This window comes from Tachypleus tridentatus, chromosome 10 (assembly GCF_004210375.1).
Source record: "Tachypleus tridentatus isolate NWPU-2018 chromosome 10, ASM421037v1, whole genome shotgun sequence".
Taxonomy (NCBI): Eukaryota; Metazoa; Arthropoda; class Merostomata; order Xiphosura; family Limulidae; genus Tachypleus; species Tachypleus tridentatus.
In genome coordinates, this window is record NC_134834.1 from 50,115,545 (window position 1) to 50,130,637 (window position 15,093).

Here is a 15,093-nt window from a genome sequence, read left to right on the forward strand (position 1 = left end):
TTTATTTATTATATACACAAAACACAGTCATAAATGAGCAGTCTATAGCAGTAATAAATAATAATAGTTATAATAATAATATAATAATAAACAGCTTAGAGACATTGGTCAGGCCTAGTAGCCGCAAATGATAAAGGGCTCTGTCTACAATCATTATGCTCAGTTATTTGAAATAGTTGGCATCTCTGTAGTTGTAGAGAAATTTGTAAAACACTTTAATTGTTTAGTTTTACTTCTGTAATGGCAGCAATATGTGATCCTGAAAGTCTTTAAGTTTACCTTATTGTAGTTGCTTTATTTCTTTGTTTGCTATAAAGAATGATGTTTCTTTTGCCAAAAAGGATATTACAGTAATATACAGCACTGAGATTGAAAGTAATGACACTGTAATATCCTTTGCTGGCCAATATGATGTCAGTTGAATGTAACAGATGACAAGTGCTGTGAGAGAACACAGAGGTCTTGAGGGTGATGCTTTTGACTGGATTGAGAAAGGAGGTTTAACTATTGAATTATGACACACTTTCTTTAGCCATTTCTAATAGAAAGTTATAAATTAAGGACTTACTCTTAAGAAGAACGTGTTTTGTTTGATGGAAGTCAGTCATATAGGAGACAAAGCCTAAAAAAGTGACTGTTTGTTAGCATGCACTACATTTTCTTTTTTGTCACTTTTATGATAAAGATTGTTGTCATTTCTCTTTAAATTTTGTCCAGTCTCACTGTTTTACACACATAAGGAAGACTCATTTAAATTCACCTTCCTTATTTCCAGAATAAGTTTTACAGTTACTTGCACATCTTTCAGTTTGATAATCAGGGCATTGGAAGACTTTACCTGAAAATACCTCACCATTACATAATAGTCAGTACTTGTTGGGAAAAAAGATGTATATAGATTATTACCTTTGCTTTTTTTCACAAATTAAATTTTTTTTTTTCCAATTATTATGCTGTACATGAATTTTAGAAACCATGTGTTTTTTTGGTTGTTTTTGCTTGATTATAGGGTGTGTATTTATAAATAATAAGTTAACAAAAATAGACCCTAGTGATCTGTTAATGTGGATACATTATTTTTTGTATTTAGCTGCTTTGAGCAAATGTGTTCTGTTATTCATAGCCACAAGTTAACCTTTGTACTTAAAACAACAAAACTGAAAGTATAGAGTCACTTCAAGCATTTATGGTAATAAGAAGTGTGTTAAAGAAACTAGTGTTTTAGGTTATTAAAATAGTGCTCAGAGCCTTTCAGTAAGACAGAAACATTTGTAGGTTTAGAGTAGAATTTACCTAACTGGGAACCACATACCTTTGTAGAAAGGGGTCAGGAAAAACTCAGTATATATATATTGCTGGTATTGTACTCTGTATTGAATCAGGATGTAGAATGTTGTGTAGGAACTTGTATTGAGAAAGTAAGCTTGTATTAAAGAAACTAGTTTTCTAGGTGTGGATTATATTTTGGGTATTTTTTTAGGTAAAAAGCTTTTAGTTTTTCATATTTTTGATTTTATTGTATTATCTTAATTTCACAATCCATGCTGTTTACTTTTATTTTGTACAATCCTTGGTATCTTTCTTGTATTAAATTATCATTTACAATCCATGGGTGTGTTATAATGTTATAGTCAATCCCACTATTCCTTTGTAAAAGAGTAGCTTAAGAGTTAGCAGTGGGTGGTGATGACTAGCTGCCTTTCCTCTAGTCTTACACTGTTAAATTAGGAAGGGCTAGCGCATATAGTCCTCATGTAGCTTTGTACAATATTCAAAAACAAACATTTACAGTCCTTGTCATTTTGGTATTTACCTTCATACATTTATAATTTTTGTTGCTTCTTTTTTGTATTTTTCTGTTATATTTTATTTTTATTCGTAAAGTCATAATGGTTGTTTACATGTGTTTTTAGGATGTTTTCAATTTAATAACACAGACTTGCAAACTTAAACTTCACAAAACTTATTTTAGTCTTAGTAATGAATATTAAATAATTCAGCTATGTAGATTTTGAAAATAATAGTAATTTTTTTCTATCACGTAAGGAATTTTTACAAATCGGGAATTAGAAGAGCTCTTACTTAGAACAAATTATTATTTCATTTACCAAAATGAACTTTGTTTTTATTATTATGCTTGTTAACAAAAATACAAACAAACTGAAGAGAAATGAAAAACATTAAAGTCAAATCAATATTAATCCTCATTTATTCTGATTTTTTTGTGAAATTACATTTTTAGTCTCAAAACTACGTGTTCTAGTCTTTCTTTTATGTATTACACCTAGAGCATCTTGTTTAAATGATCAGCAGTAGTCAGCCATCATGCTGATGCTCCACCTTCCCTGATACTTTTTCTCCATTTCTCTAATGTCTTGGTGGAACATTTTCCCTTGTTCTTTGGTGATGGCACCAAGATTTTCAGGAAAATGGTCAGTAGATGAGTGTAATATATAAACTTTTAAGCTGGTATTACAATCCAACTCTTTGAATTGACCAAGCATATTATTAACAGTGTCTTTGTAATTTGCACCCTTGTTGTTTCCTAAAAATTTTTCAATAACATCTTTAAAGGCATTTCACACTTTTTGAACCTTCCTTTCAAACTATTCATTCAAAGTCAGTTTCCTAATCTGAAGCCCAACAAAAACCTCTTCTTTAAGTTTGGCTTCTGAAAGAGCTGAGAATTGCCCACATAGGTACTAGAAACAGTTGCCATCTTTCTCTAAGGCTTTTCAAATTACTTCATCAAGCCCAGTTTCATGTGAAGTGGAGATAATAGGCCTTTTTTTTGTGTCAACCAAACTTTCACATTCAGTGTTTTTGATCCTGATATGAGGCTGACTCTGTGTGGTCATTACTTTTTATCTAATGCTGATTTTGTGCTCTGCTGTCCCATTCACACAACAAAAAAACAGTGACAACAACATGGAAACTTTGTACAACCAGTTTATTGACCATACAATATACAAAGGACTTAAGTTTTCAAAAAGTAGACAGCCATGTTTTTTGTATTTGATTTAATTAAGAAGTTTGAGATTTTCCATTGTTTCCAGTCAACTGAATGAACAATAGAAACAGATGTGTGTGTGTGTGTGTGTATGTATTAAAATTATGAAGGAGAATAGCTTTTAGATGTCTTTTGAAGCAACATGTCAACAGTTCCCACTCACTTGATTCATAGACTGCAGCTTTTAATATTGATATTAATTGAGCAATATTGTTGCAGTAAGCAAGAGAATGTTCTTGCAAAAAATATGGTACAAACACTTCTTATGATTTCTGTAACAGTACAATGATGTCCACTTGCAAAGTTCTGTTCACTTTATACACACACCAGCCATAAAAACCTTTCTTACAGGCACAACACAACAATGCCTTGCTGGTATCGGAGACTTCAAACAGGTTGACCACTAATGGTATCAACTGATTTGGAAAGAATTATCCACCTTTATTCAGGTGGGTGTAGTATCTCGGAACAAGGAGTGAAGGATTGGACCTAGCAAGATATGTACTTTCAGGTAGATAGAGAGCAGGATAATTTCATATGCACACAAAGATGTACATTGATGCAAGAGCAATCAAATCACATTTCTTCAAGCCAGATTGAGGTTCTAGTATGGCGTCCAACAATCCTTAAATTACTTATGTCAATAATTACTAAATTTACATGTACAAGGGAGAGAATCTAACTCATACTAGCTAGTATTAGGATCTGTGTCACTTCTTTACATGGATATACATTGCCTGGGCTGAGGCAGTAGATATGCACACATGGTCAAGGTGGTACAAGCTTTCATGGAATAGCCATTGCTCTAAGTAACCTTTGCCTAAGCAAATGGGTTAGTGCATATTTAAACCTTTGTTTATACAGTGTGCAAGAAGGTCACAACTACAGTTAGAAACTTACATGAGAAGTTGCTAAAATTTCTTGAATACATCTAAATTAAAATGTATTTGACAGTAGCTATGAAAAGTTAAAATATGGTTATAGTAATGTAATCAAATAAAGATGAAAAAGTGAGTTATTTTGTATTTCACAGGTATTGTAGAAGGTCCTTCTCATAGTTCTTTGCAGAACGAACCACCTCCACAGTATAGCAGTCCAAGCTATTCATCAAACTTCCCACCACCAGTGTCAGGTAGATATGTATATACATATGTGGTTGCTTTTATTTGCCATACTTGTTTTAACACTTTAGATAACTATATATGCATGTTTTTATTAAACACAAACTTACAAAATGGGCTATCTGTGCTCTGCCCATAATGGGTATCAAAACTTGATTTTAATCATTGTAATCCCTTTGACTTGCTACTGAGCCACATGGGCACTTAATAAAAGCAAAGCCCTTAAATTGAAAATCCTGTATGATAGAGTTAATACCCCCTTGCCCCATTCTGCAGTCATCCATACCATTAATACTCTAGTTTAATTTACTTAGGTTTGTACATGTAGTAATAGTTCCATTTAAGCGTAATATAACTGAAATTAGTATAAACTCTTCAATTTTTAAAATGTAATAAATATTTCAAACTCTCTTTTATTTTAGTAAACTATTAAACAAAAATATATATATATACTATATAATTTTATCTTTTTAGAGATAATAAATGATGTAATTTGTGAAGCTATTTGGAATCAATTCACTGTGAAAAAGGCAATATTAAATTTACATGTAGTATAATTAGTTTTCTCCCTCATTTCTCATATTTCTTCACATGTAATGTAACCTGATTACTTGTTAGAAAAGAATTTTAAGTAACTAAGCATAATTTCTATATTTTTCATATCTATACCTGTAAGACACCAAAATATATGCACAAATTAATTTTAACTTTTGTCTAAGCTTTAATGTAGTTAGTAAAAAACCTAACTACTGTATCAAAATAAAATGAAACACTGAAAGAGTTGTTTCTTGTAGCTACTAGTACCACAGTCATCTGCCAACAGGTGACACCCCAGCAGTTCACACCAGTTGCTACAAGATTTGGAATTGCACCTGTGCAGACAAGGTGCATTGAATGTGGAAATGTTGTTATCACCAGTATAACCAAGAAAGTAGGATGTGCTACATGTTGTTGGAGCTTATGGCTGTTTTTATTTGGGTAGGTTTGAAAAGGATTGTTGCCCTAAAATATCGTAAAAATTTGTGTATGGCTGTTTATTTAAAATTACACACACACAAATATACGAGCGTGTATGTATATATATTTAACATAAAGGTGTGTGTATGTATATATATATTGTCGTTTTTTCAGTACTATTAAGTAACTAAATATTTTGAAGTTCTGTTGTGTTATAAGAAAAGGTCCTGTTCTGATAAGGTACTTCCCTCCACTTATAAGCTTAGCTTTTACAATTTTGTGCTGCCCTCTATATGCAAACTTTTTACAATGCATGCCACAAGCCTTCCACACCCCACTATTAGAATCAAAGATTCCAACATGTCACTCATGCAAACCATCATGCATCATTTCTTTTCTAATTGGAGAGCACTACTATCATGTGACTCCCTCTGTGAACCACTTCCAACATCTCATTTGGCAGTGTTTGTATTAATAGGTCTTTCTCTGTTGAGTACTTCTTAGAGTGGTTTAACTTCACTAAATTTCAAGAATTTTACACTAATTTCAAAAGTGTTTGATTTACCCGTGTTTGATTTTGCAGTTAAATATTATGTTTGGTTGTTTGGTAAATCAGCATGAATAAAGTTACTGCTCTGGAACCTTTCATTCCATCCTAGCTGATGAGGATTTTGATTGTTTGCCTCCCACGTCCTTGAGTTTTCTGTGCTTTCCCAAACAATACCTGAGAATTTTGACATTCTTGGATTTTATTTCTGAGGTATTTGTTGTTTTGTCTACTGTTCCTCCTTTTGATCATCTGTGTTTTCCCTATGATATGATTCTGCCTCCCAACATATATAGTTTTCCCATGTCCCCTGATATTTAGGTTCATGCTGAATGTTTTACATCCCATTTGGGTGATTACATTAGTATGCCTCATTCTCTGTGGTTTTTGGATCATGCCATTCTCTTTTATCACTGGGCAGACATTTGCCTGTTCTTATTGTTTTGCCCCTTGAGGTGAATTCCTATAAGTGGTGAGGGTTCTGTATTTTCAGTGTATCTCCTCTAGGATCAACATATCCACCTACTTGTTTGCTGTGTATGTGGTGACCTCCCAACACACCATTTTAACCTTTCTTTCCTGTAGGCATGGCCAATTGGCTGATTTTATTGGGCTAGGGTTAACAAAGAACCAATGCTGGGTGTCTTGAGAGGGTTTTATGGATGTTATGTCTGATGCTGGTGTTTGGGTATAATGATCACAAAACCCTGGCACTGCTGAAGTGTCCTAGTTTGGCATTATAGTGGTGTGAGGTCAGTGGGCACTGAATCATTTTCCTTTTATTGTGGATCCTCCTATAAAAAAAACAAATAATATTGTAAAGCACAGCTCATTAGCAAACATCCATGCCTTGGTGAATCTTGACTACTGGTCTTCAACTCCTCTTGATCCTGTACCTCATTTTCTGATTTTTCATTCCTTGTCTGACACATTTTAGGACAAATGTCTCCCTTTTTTTGTTCAGAAGGGATGAGCAGGACTTGATGGCTCTCCAAAGTTAGTTAAGAAGTTATGATCTAGGGACATCTTGGTGGAAACAGCTACTCCAAAACACAGGAAACTGCTCTTGAATACAATGGCCATTGGGGATATACCCACTGAAGTTACTTCTCATGTTACTTTTAATTTGTCATGAGTAATTATTGTTAAGGGGAATTTGAAGAACATCCTAAGTCAAAGATCCTTGCTGGTTTTTCCAGCCAAGGAGTTTCTGCAGTGCAATGTATCTCCACTTGTAATGATGGAATTGTACTGGTACCAGTGTTTAATTTTGACATTTACATTACCATGTTCACCACCTACTATCAAGGCAGGATATCTAAACTGTAAGGTATGGACATATATTACCAACCCTCTCAGATGTTTCCATTTCAATGTCAGTGGTTTGGTCATGTGAAGGTGTCTTGTTGTGTTCTGGATATGTACTCATTGTGGTGGTGACACTGTCCATCTTGCTTGTTTTCTAACATTTTGTGAGCCATTTGCGTTTTTAATTATTTTATCTGACTTTTGGACATTGTTTAATTTTACTTACATTTATTTTTACATTTTTAACAAATTTACTTTTACGTTTTTTACTAGTTATTTGGCAGAGATAGTCTAGTTCTTTTGCATCAGTAAATGCCAACCAACCTTAATTTTGTCTCAAGTTCCCCATCCTTAAGCCTTGACTACAGGTACCTTCAGCTAGAACTGTTCAGACAAGTTCCTTTATGTTTTCTCTCCTGGCTGAGAATTTCATCAGGTAGTCTCTCTCATCCCTACCAATGTGGACAATCCTTCTGATTGCTCCTTACTGGTCTGCTCAGTCGTGGTTTCTTCACTTCTTCCAGATGTAGTTGTTTCTTCTCATCCCTCTTCCTACATTCCATGACCTCCTCCATCAATCACAGTCACCAGTTCTGCATTTTGTACTTCATGTTCTTCATCTTCATGGTTGGCTGTTGTCCAGTCTCAGGTGAGTAGATCCAGTTTCACACTTTGGTGGCATTTCATTCAGCTCAGTCTATTGGTCATTTAGCTGTGACTGTATGTCAGTGGAAATAGAATGTTTTTGCACTAAGGCCCTGGCTCAGGAGGTTCCAGCTTCTCATGCAGAGGCTGCTGGTGTCTCAGATTTCTTTTGTGTCTTTTTGAGAAGGCATCTTCAATGTCCTCTATATCTGGGTATCTGGCAATCCCATACCTTTTATTATTTTATTCCTTAGGATCTTTGTTTCTCCTGTCCTTACCCTTTTCATTTATTCTTTATAGATTCATAAGGTGTCTAGACACCCAGTACTTCCATGTTGGGATACTAATGTCGTACCCCATTCTCTTAAATTAATTCTGTTTGAGCCCATTACTTCATTTTCATTGTTTCACCTATATCTTAACCCTTTCCAGACACATCACAGGTTAAAGGCCACGTAATTGTGTTTGTTGACTTACATTCAAAATTTTATTGAACAATTATTTTGTGAATTTATCTCCTTAAATTAAATGTAGTGAATCCCCCACTTTTTCCATTTTTGAAAATGGTCCTTTATTTACACTTACTTCTTTATATGACACGTGAATAACCAATTGGAAGCTCAGAATATCCCCTTAGTGACTTCCTCTCATTCTTTCGAGACAAGCGTTCAAGCTGATAAGTGGAATCTTTAGTTTGTTCGTGATTTTGTTTTTTCATACAGATACAACTGATTTATTAAACTTGGTAAATTATAATGGAATTCTGTGGAATGGATGAAGTAATTTATTGATTTTTGGTTATTCATATTTATGTGTGAAACTTAAAAAATATTTCATCTCACATCCTTCACATGTGAAATTTCTTAAGACTTAGCAAGCTAAGATAAGTAACAACAAGTACAAAGCTCATAACTAAAAAATAAAAATTACTTTGCATGTCAGATAGGCAACATGCAAAAGTAAAAAGCATGATAAAAACTGCTTAACAAATCCAGAGATTTAATTTAAAAATATGATATTTTGCATGTGAAAGCCTTGCAACTTTTACACATAATCTGTAAGATTTCTTGAATATATACATATTAATTTAAAAGTAATAGAATAAAAAGGATAAAAACACAAAATTGTTACTAGGTCAATCCAAGGGACTAAGCTCATACTGAAAGTGTTAAGGTATATTTCCTTCTCCTCTTGGCCTGTGGGCAGCATTAGTTGGATATATTAGTTATCCAAGTCACTTGCATACTGTACTGTCAAATGCATCTTCCCATTTATCCAGATAGTTCTTTCCTTCCCCAGACTTCAGCAGCTTGTAAGAGTAACTCTTCCTTTTTACCCAGTTCTCCTCCTTCTATTTACCATTTCTACCTTTATCATGATCTGGATAGTATTCTCTGCCTAGTTGTTGTTATAGTGCCTGCATGGGTTTTTTTCAGGGGTTCCCAGTCCTGTCTGTTTCTTCCCTGACATCCCTCTTCCACTAGAGATTTTTCTCCCTTACAAATTGGGTTTGTTAATTGATCCAGTTGGCTTATTTTTATTTCTCTTTGTTCCCTTCCCAACTTACGTTTTGTGTGACTTCCCATCTCATCTTTTCTCTTACTTCTTGTCTCATTTATCCTTTGAAGAAGATTCTGCAGTTATTCATCTCCCTTTATCTCCACCATGTTGCAGTTTATGCATACTAGGGGTATCACCTACCTTCTGTGGCTCTACTTTAAACTTTGGTAAGTCTTCTTTCAGGGACCCTTGCTTTGAATTATGTCTCTTGGAACTCTTTTTGTGGCTGGTGGTGCCTGACCAGGTACTCTTTCTTGTACACAGTTTTGCATGGCTCCACACTCTCACCTTTGAAATGTTATCTTTCACAAGATCACTGTGGGGTCAATAACTTCGTGATATATGTTTTTTAAGTAATCCTGTCCCAGACTGTATCATCCATAGATGGCATTAGTAAAGCAAATGGTATAACTGCCCATCCCTTGCATGCCTTGATTGAAAAATCAGTATGGTCTGGTTTTCAAAAAAGGATTTTGTGATCACCTTTTGCACTGTCTTGGGTGTAGCAGTCTGTCCTGACTCTCCAGTGCTCTTCCTCCTTTTTCTCCAGTGGAGTATAGGAGTCCTTACTATTTTCCAGTTCTAAGCCACTGAATGTGGTAGTGGTGTTCTGGGTTTAATGACATATGCAATGGACTGAGTTATCTCAGCATAGTTCGTCTCTCGAATGGATGCCCTCATTTTATTCTCAAACAAATGTTGATGCCCTGTGGGTTGGATTTAGATATCAATCGACATAAGTTCACGCACATAGGTTTGGGGTTGTCCATCTTTCTTCCTCAGGTCTTACCTCTGTGTCATGGGTAATGTAGAGTATACATGGGTTGATTCATTCTCTGTCCTAGGTATTCCCTTTTTTTCTCTTGAGACAGTGAGCAAGTATTTGAGAATCGAAGTGTGAAATCCTGTTAGACAGAGATATCAGAATATAATAGAATTAGAGTTGTACTATTACAGTTGCAGAATGGAGTAGAACATGTAATCACTTACATTATGTCTACTTTCATGGTTTCTGAACACTGTATGGCCAACAAAGAAATGCTTTTAATATTTTTAACATTTTTAGCATGACTTGTATATAGTATGAAGTTCAGTGTCTTATTATGTGGATCATACATTGCAAAGATCTTTTATGAATTTAAATACCCCAAAGAGATGATATCACATTAGAACAGTGTTGCCAGATGTATGATTTAATAATACGTTATCATCTGGGCTCTTAACACAAACATGCAGATATCCCATCTCCCCAGATTTTCCTATCATTATGTATCCAGATTCTGGACATAGTGTGAGACTTAAGACAAATTTTGATGTAATGAAGATAAGCCATTTAGTAGATTGATCTCATAGTTATCAATTCATAAGCTCTGGGAAAAGAATCTAAAGGCCCCAGTTAAATCGCACCCATCTCTGATTGAGGTATGTAATATGTAAGTATATAGCCCATGGCATCCTTTGATCAGTTGCATGGGAGGAAGGTGTGCTGTATCGTGGTTATCAGTCACCAAGCAGTGATTCTTAGTCTGTTTCATAGTTAGTATTTTCTGAGATTTAAGGCAGGAGATTTTCCTGACTTTTCATAACACAGAGACTGGAGGGAACTAAGAAGTCACATTTGTGATAACATTCAATACTTTTGGCCATTTTTGCATTAATACATTTGATGCTGATGTGAACATTGTGTAATGTGTGCCACATAGGAAGATAGTAAGCTCTATAGGAAGGGTAAGCTACTACAAAGAATTCTTAGTTTTTTACAGAGAATAGTCCTCAATATGGTCCATTCCTTGAAACATAGAGAGGTCACTCATGATCATTCAGTATTTTTCAATATGGTTTGAGAAGTCTACACATAGTCCATAACTGATATCCTGACAGAGCAGTGGATAGCCTAGCATGATATTTGTTCAATAGTAGTCTAATTTTTTGTATTTATTGTTATGTAGTGCTATTTCAGTTGTTTGAAATAAAGCTTATTTTATGGTGTGTGGCAAGGTGTGAGGGTACTTTGGTGGTTTGTGTATAGTGTGACATGAGGTACTTTTCTTTAGCTATTTTTATAATGTGCAGTGTGAAGGTACTTGTTTATGCTATGAAATTACCTTTCTAAAGTGAAATTGGTCTTTACACTCTGTGTGTGAAGTTACTTCTTTGAACAATGTGCATAATTTGTGACCTATGTTTCTTTTTCTCTCTGTTTTTCATTGTCATGAAAGTTCCATTTGTCAGACACCTGTTTTATCATATCATTGTAAATCAAGAATGTTGTAACTTTTATATCTGATTTTGAATTGCATTGGAATGATTATTAAATGTTGAAACTTAGAGTGTTACACCAATAATATATAGCAACTACTGTTATATATGTATATACATACGTAGTAAGCACGATTTTAATTTTTTAACAGTGTTACTTGCCCCATTTTTTGGGTACCATGCGTAACAGACACCTGTAAAAGCACCACTCATAGATGTCCAGCTTGTGGAAGTAAAATCGGTACTCATACTGGACCCTGTTGTTGTGGCTGTTGTTGAGAAGTAGTTGATGACAGCAGTACAGTGTGGTTGAACAACTTTTCTATTATTGTAGTGTACTTTTATTACATTTATTATACAGCTTTATGTTATAAAACTGGGTGTTTTGTGCTCTTATTTGCTTTGTTTAAAAACAAACTGAAAACAGTACCTTATATCATATGATTGTTTTACATTTTTTGCTGATTTTATATTTTTGACATTCTTTTTCTTAGCCATATTTAGCTTTATATATTTTTTCTTTTACTTAGTTTCAAATTCTTTTTGTGATAAAGATTTATTCTAAGCTAATCAAAGTTCATTTAGGTTATATAGCACCATGTATTTTGAACCACAGCGTAAATAGCCAAACTATAAATAGTGAAGTGTGTTATTAATATGCATGAACCAGTATTGATTACTCTAAATGTATTAAAAAGCATTTGTTCTCTTCTTTCGCAGTTGAAACTTGAGTTTCCTTTATAGATGTTACCAAATCGCTTGTCTATCTCTAATGCATCTGTTTATTTGTTTGTTTTTTGTTATGCACAAAATTACACAAAGGGCTATCTGTGCTCTGCCCATCATGGGTATCATAATTTGGTTTTTAGCAGTATAAGTCTGCAGACGTACAATCATGTCATTGGAGGACCTAATACATCTACATACACACCAGACACTTTATTCAAGAAGAAAAATCATCTTATCAAGAAACATTCAGGATTTAATATGTGTTAGTTGCAGGAAAACAGGAAGGGTAAAGTACAGTAGAAGAAACAAAGTAAATGTTCCAAAAATAGTGCTAGTTTATTCAACTTGAAGCCTAAAATATATAAAACATGTGCAAGATTGAGTTATGATTCATTAAAAAGATCAACATGTTTTTTTTCTGATGGTTTAGGAAGCGAAATGTTTCAGTTTGATGAAAGGATGATTTACTTTAACAAACATAGTTGGTTTGGCTTGATGTAAGTGATGAATTAATCTATCAAATCCAATGTTTACTTCTATGCACAAGATGATTTTATGTACATCTTAACACAAACATATGGTTTGATGCAGGTGTTTCAAACAGAGCTTAAAGCTGTAATTTTATATAGATTTTGACAACCATTAAAAATAAATGTTATATAAATAATTGAGTTAAAATCTGTTAAACTTAGAGCTGTAAACTCTGTTAAACATTATTCTGTAACGCAGCAACATTTGCCGAAATACTGTATGGTCGCGAACTCTCAAAAATTAAATATTTTAACATTTATTATTTAATTTATATTATTCCAATTTACAGAAAATATAATACAGCTTTATTTTGAAGCTGCGTTATTTGTTTGGTAAATTTTGCACAATGTTGGTCGTGAGATATCTGTACTTGCTGTTCGGAGTTTAAAGTGATAAAGGGAAGGTAGTCAGTGAATTGAATAGTGGAATTAGCTGTCACATTATAACACCCTTATGGCTAAGGTGGCAACTATATTCAGTGATGAAATTCTGAATCAGCTTAAAGCTGTATTACAAGTCATGACAGTTCAGTTCTTTGGGTTGGAAGATGTTATCTCTTTGTGTGCCTTGCCAGAATCTAAATAATTTGTACAAAGATAGCTTAGTTTGATGGATTATCTTTGTAAGGACAGATGCATTTGTTATTGCTTAAACACAGTGTATAAAATAATCTTACCAAAGTAGACTTATGTATTACAAGAGAATAAAATTTAAATATAAAATATTTCATATATTGAAAAAATTTGTAAAACAAGAATAACCTATGCAACTTGATACAACTAACAATTACCAAATTCATCTGTAGACTTAATAGTTGGGTGTTACTAATTGCATGACAATCGTATTATTTTTAATTTGAAAAAGAGTTTTTTATTATATTTATCAAAATAGTTATATAAATGAGCACCATGATACATGCTTCATTATCATCTTTGAAAAGTTGTGCTTTAGGGTTGTGGGTGTGTTATAAGAGTGACAATCAAATCCTACTACTAAAGCCTGATAAGAGTTGGCATTAGGTAATGTCTTGCCTCTAGTACTAGAAAATATCTATGTACAAATAGCCCTTGAATAACTTTTGTGAAATTCCATGAAAAAAATTAAACAAACAATAAGCTCTCGATTTTTCTTTCTGAATACTTTTTTTTAAATGACTTATTTAAATAACTAGTTGGTAAAATAGTAGCCCAAGAGTTGACGGTGGGTGGTGATGACTAGCTGTCTTCCTTCTAGTCTTACACTCTTAAATTAGGGACAGATAGCCTTGGTGTAGCTTTGCACAAAATTCAAAACCAAACAAAGTAGTTTGGTGTATTTCACATAATCACTGACGTAAGTTCAGTTGTGTCAAATGAAAGCATGATTATCCTTTATGAGAAGCCTGTAAGTTTAAAAACCAATTACGTCTTATAGTTACCTTTATCTCAACTATTGAATAATATCAATTCTTAAAAACAATATATTCTCAAGTAGTATTATTACATGTATTATTAATTTCAAAATTTTTAAAGGAACATTACCAAATACTTTTTAATGCTTTACAAGTTATGATTTTTATAGACAAAGCAGTTGACTTATAATCAAACTCTACAAACTTAAAATATAGCAATATATGCTACAAAAAAGTATAATACTAGTTTATCTCCAAGTTTCAAATTTAAACTGCATTTATTTTATTTTTATATGTAGAAGTTTTTTTATCATTTGTATTCTTATTTGTATGGTAAATTACTTGTACTTTCTTTTTAATTTTACAGGAAATACATATTAAAGTGAAAATATAAACTTGAAGTAGTCTCTTAAATACTGAAATCTTTGGCAGAAATTGAAATGTTACAGTCTTGTAAACAATATCAAAGTGGAGCTGAGTGATTTCATAGAGTAACTTGTGCATGCTTTTTAATCCTGGAACTCAACAAATTATAAATCCAATGTAACCTGTGTTACACCTTTAACATTAAATTTACAGTTGCATGTTTCCCCCCACTTTAAAATTAGTATTTAGAACCATATGGTAAAAATATTTAAACATGTAATTTTAGTGTCAATTGTGTTTAATGTTATAATACTGTAAAGCACACTTTCATTCACATGTCATATTTGTAATTAATGTGACAGGGATAAAGAAATATGTAACATAAACTGTTTTAACACCATAACTTTACTTAGGAATGATAAAAATGTGAACATTGATACACATGTTCTTTTGGAACATCCTCATAGCTTATGAATGTTGAGGTATCTCACACTCTGCACAATTTAAAATTCTAAAAGAACTAAAATGGGATAGAAATTTATTGTTTAATGGAACTAAGTTTTGCTACTGTATGCATGGCATCATCAGATACTCTGCACAATTGTACATAACACTTAAGTCTGCCCATTTGGTGATGTTTACAATATTACCTTGAGTTAGCATAGTATAA

The 15,093-nt window shown here is 33.2% G+C and overlaps 1 protein-coding gene across 2 annotated transcripts in view; it reads left to right on the forward strand.

The window, feature by feature from the left end:
* LOC143229245 (lipopolysaccharide-induced tumor necrosis factor-alpha factor homolog) overlaps positions 1-14,458 on the forward strand; it is a 30,304-nt gene extending 15,846 nt beyond the window's left edge. For both annotated transcript variants that reach the window (XM_076461304.1, XM_076461305.1), the window contains exons 3-5: positions 4,044-4,142; positions 4,926-5,109; positions 11,560-14,458. In XM_076461304.1, coding sequence (XP_076317419.1) covers positions 4,044-4,142; positions 4,926-5,109; positions 11,560-11,686 — 410 coding nt within the window. In that variant the 3' untranslated portion in view covers positions 11,687-14,458. The remainder of the gene's footprint in view (positions 1-4,043; positions 4,143-4,925; positions 5,110-11,559) is intronic.
* Positions 14,459-15,093: the final 635 nt, after the last annotated feature.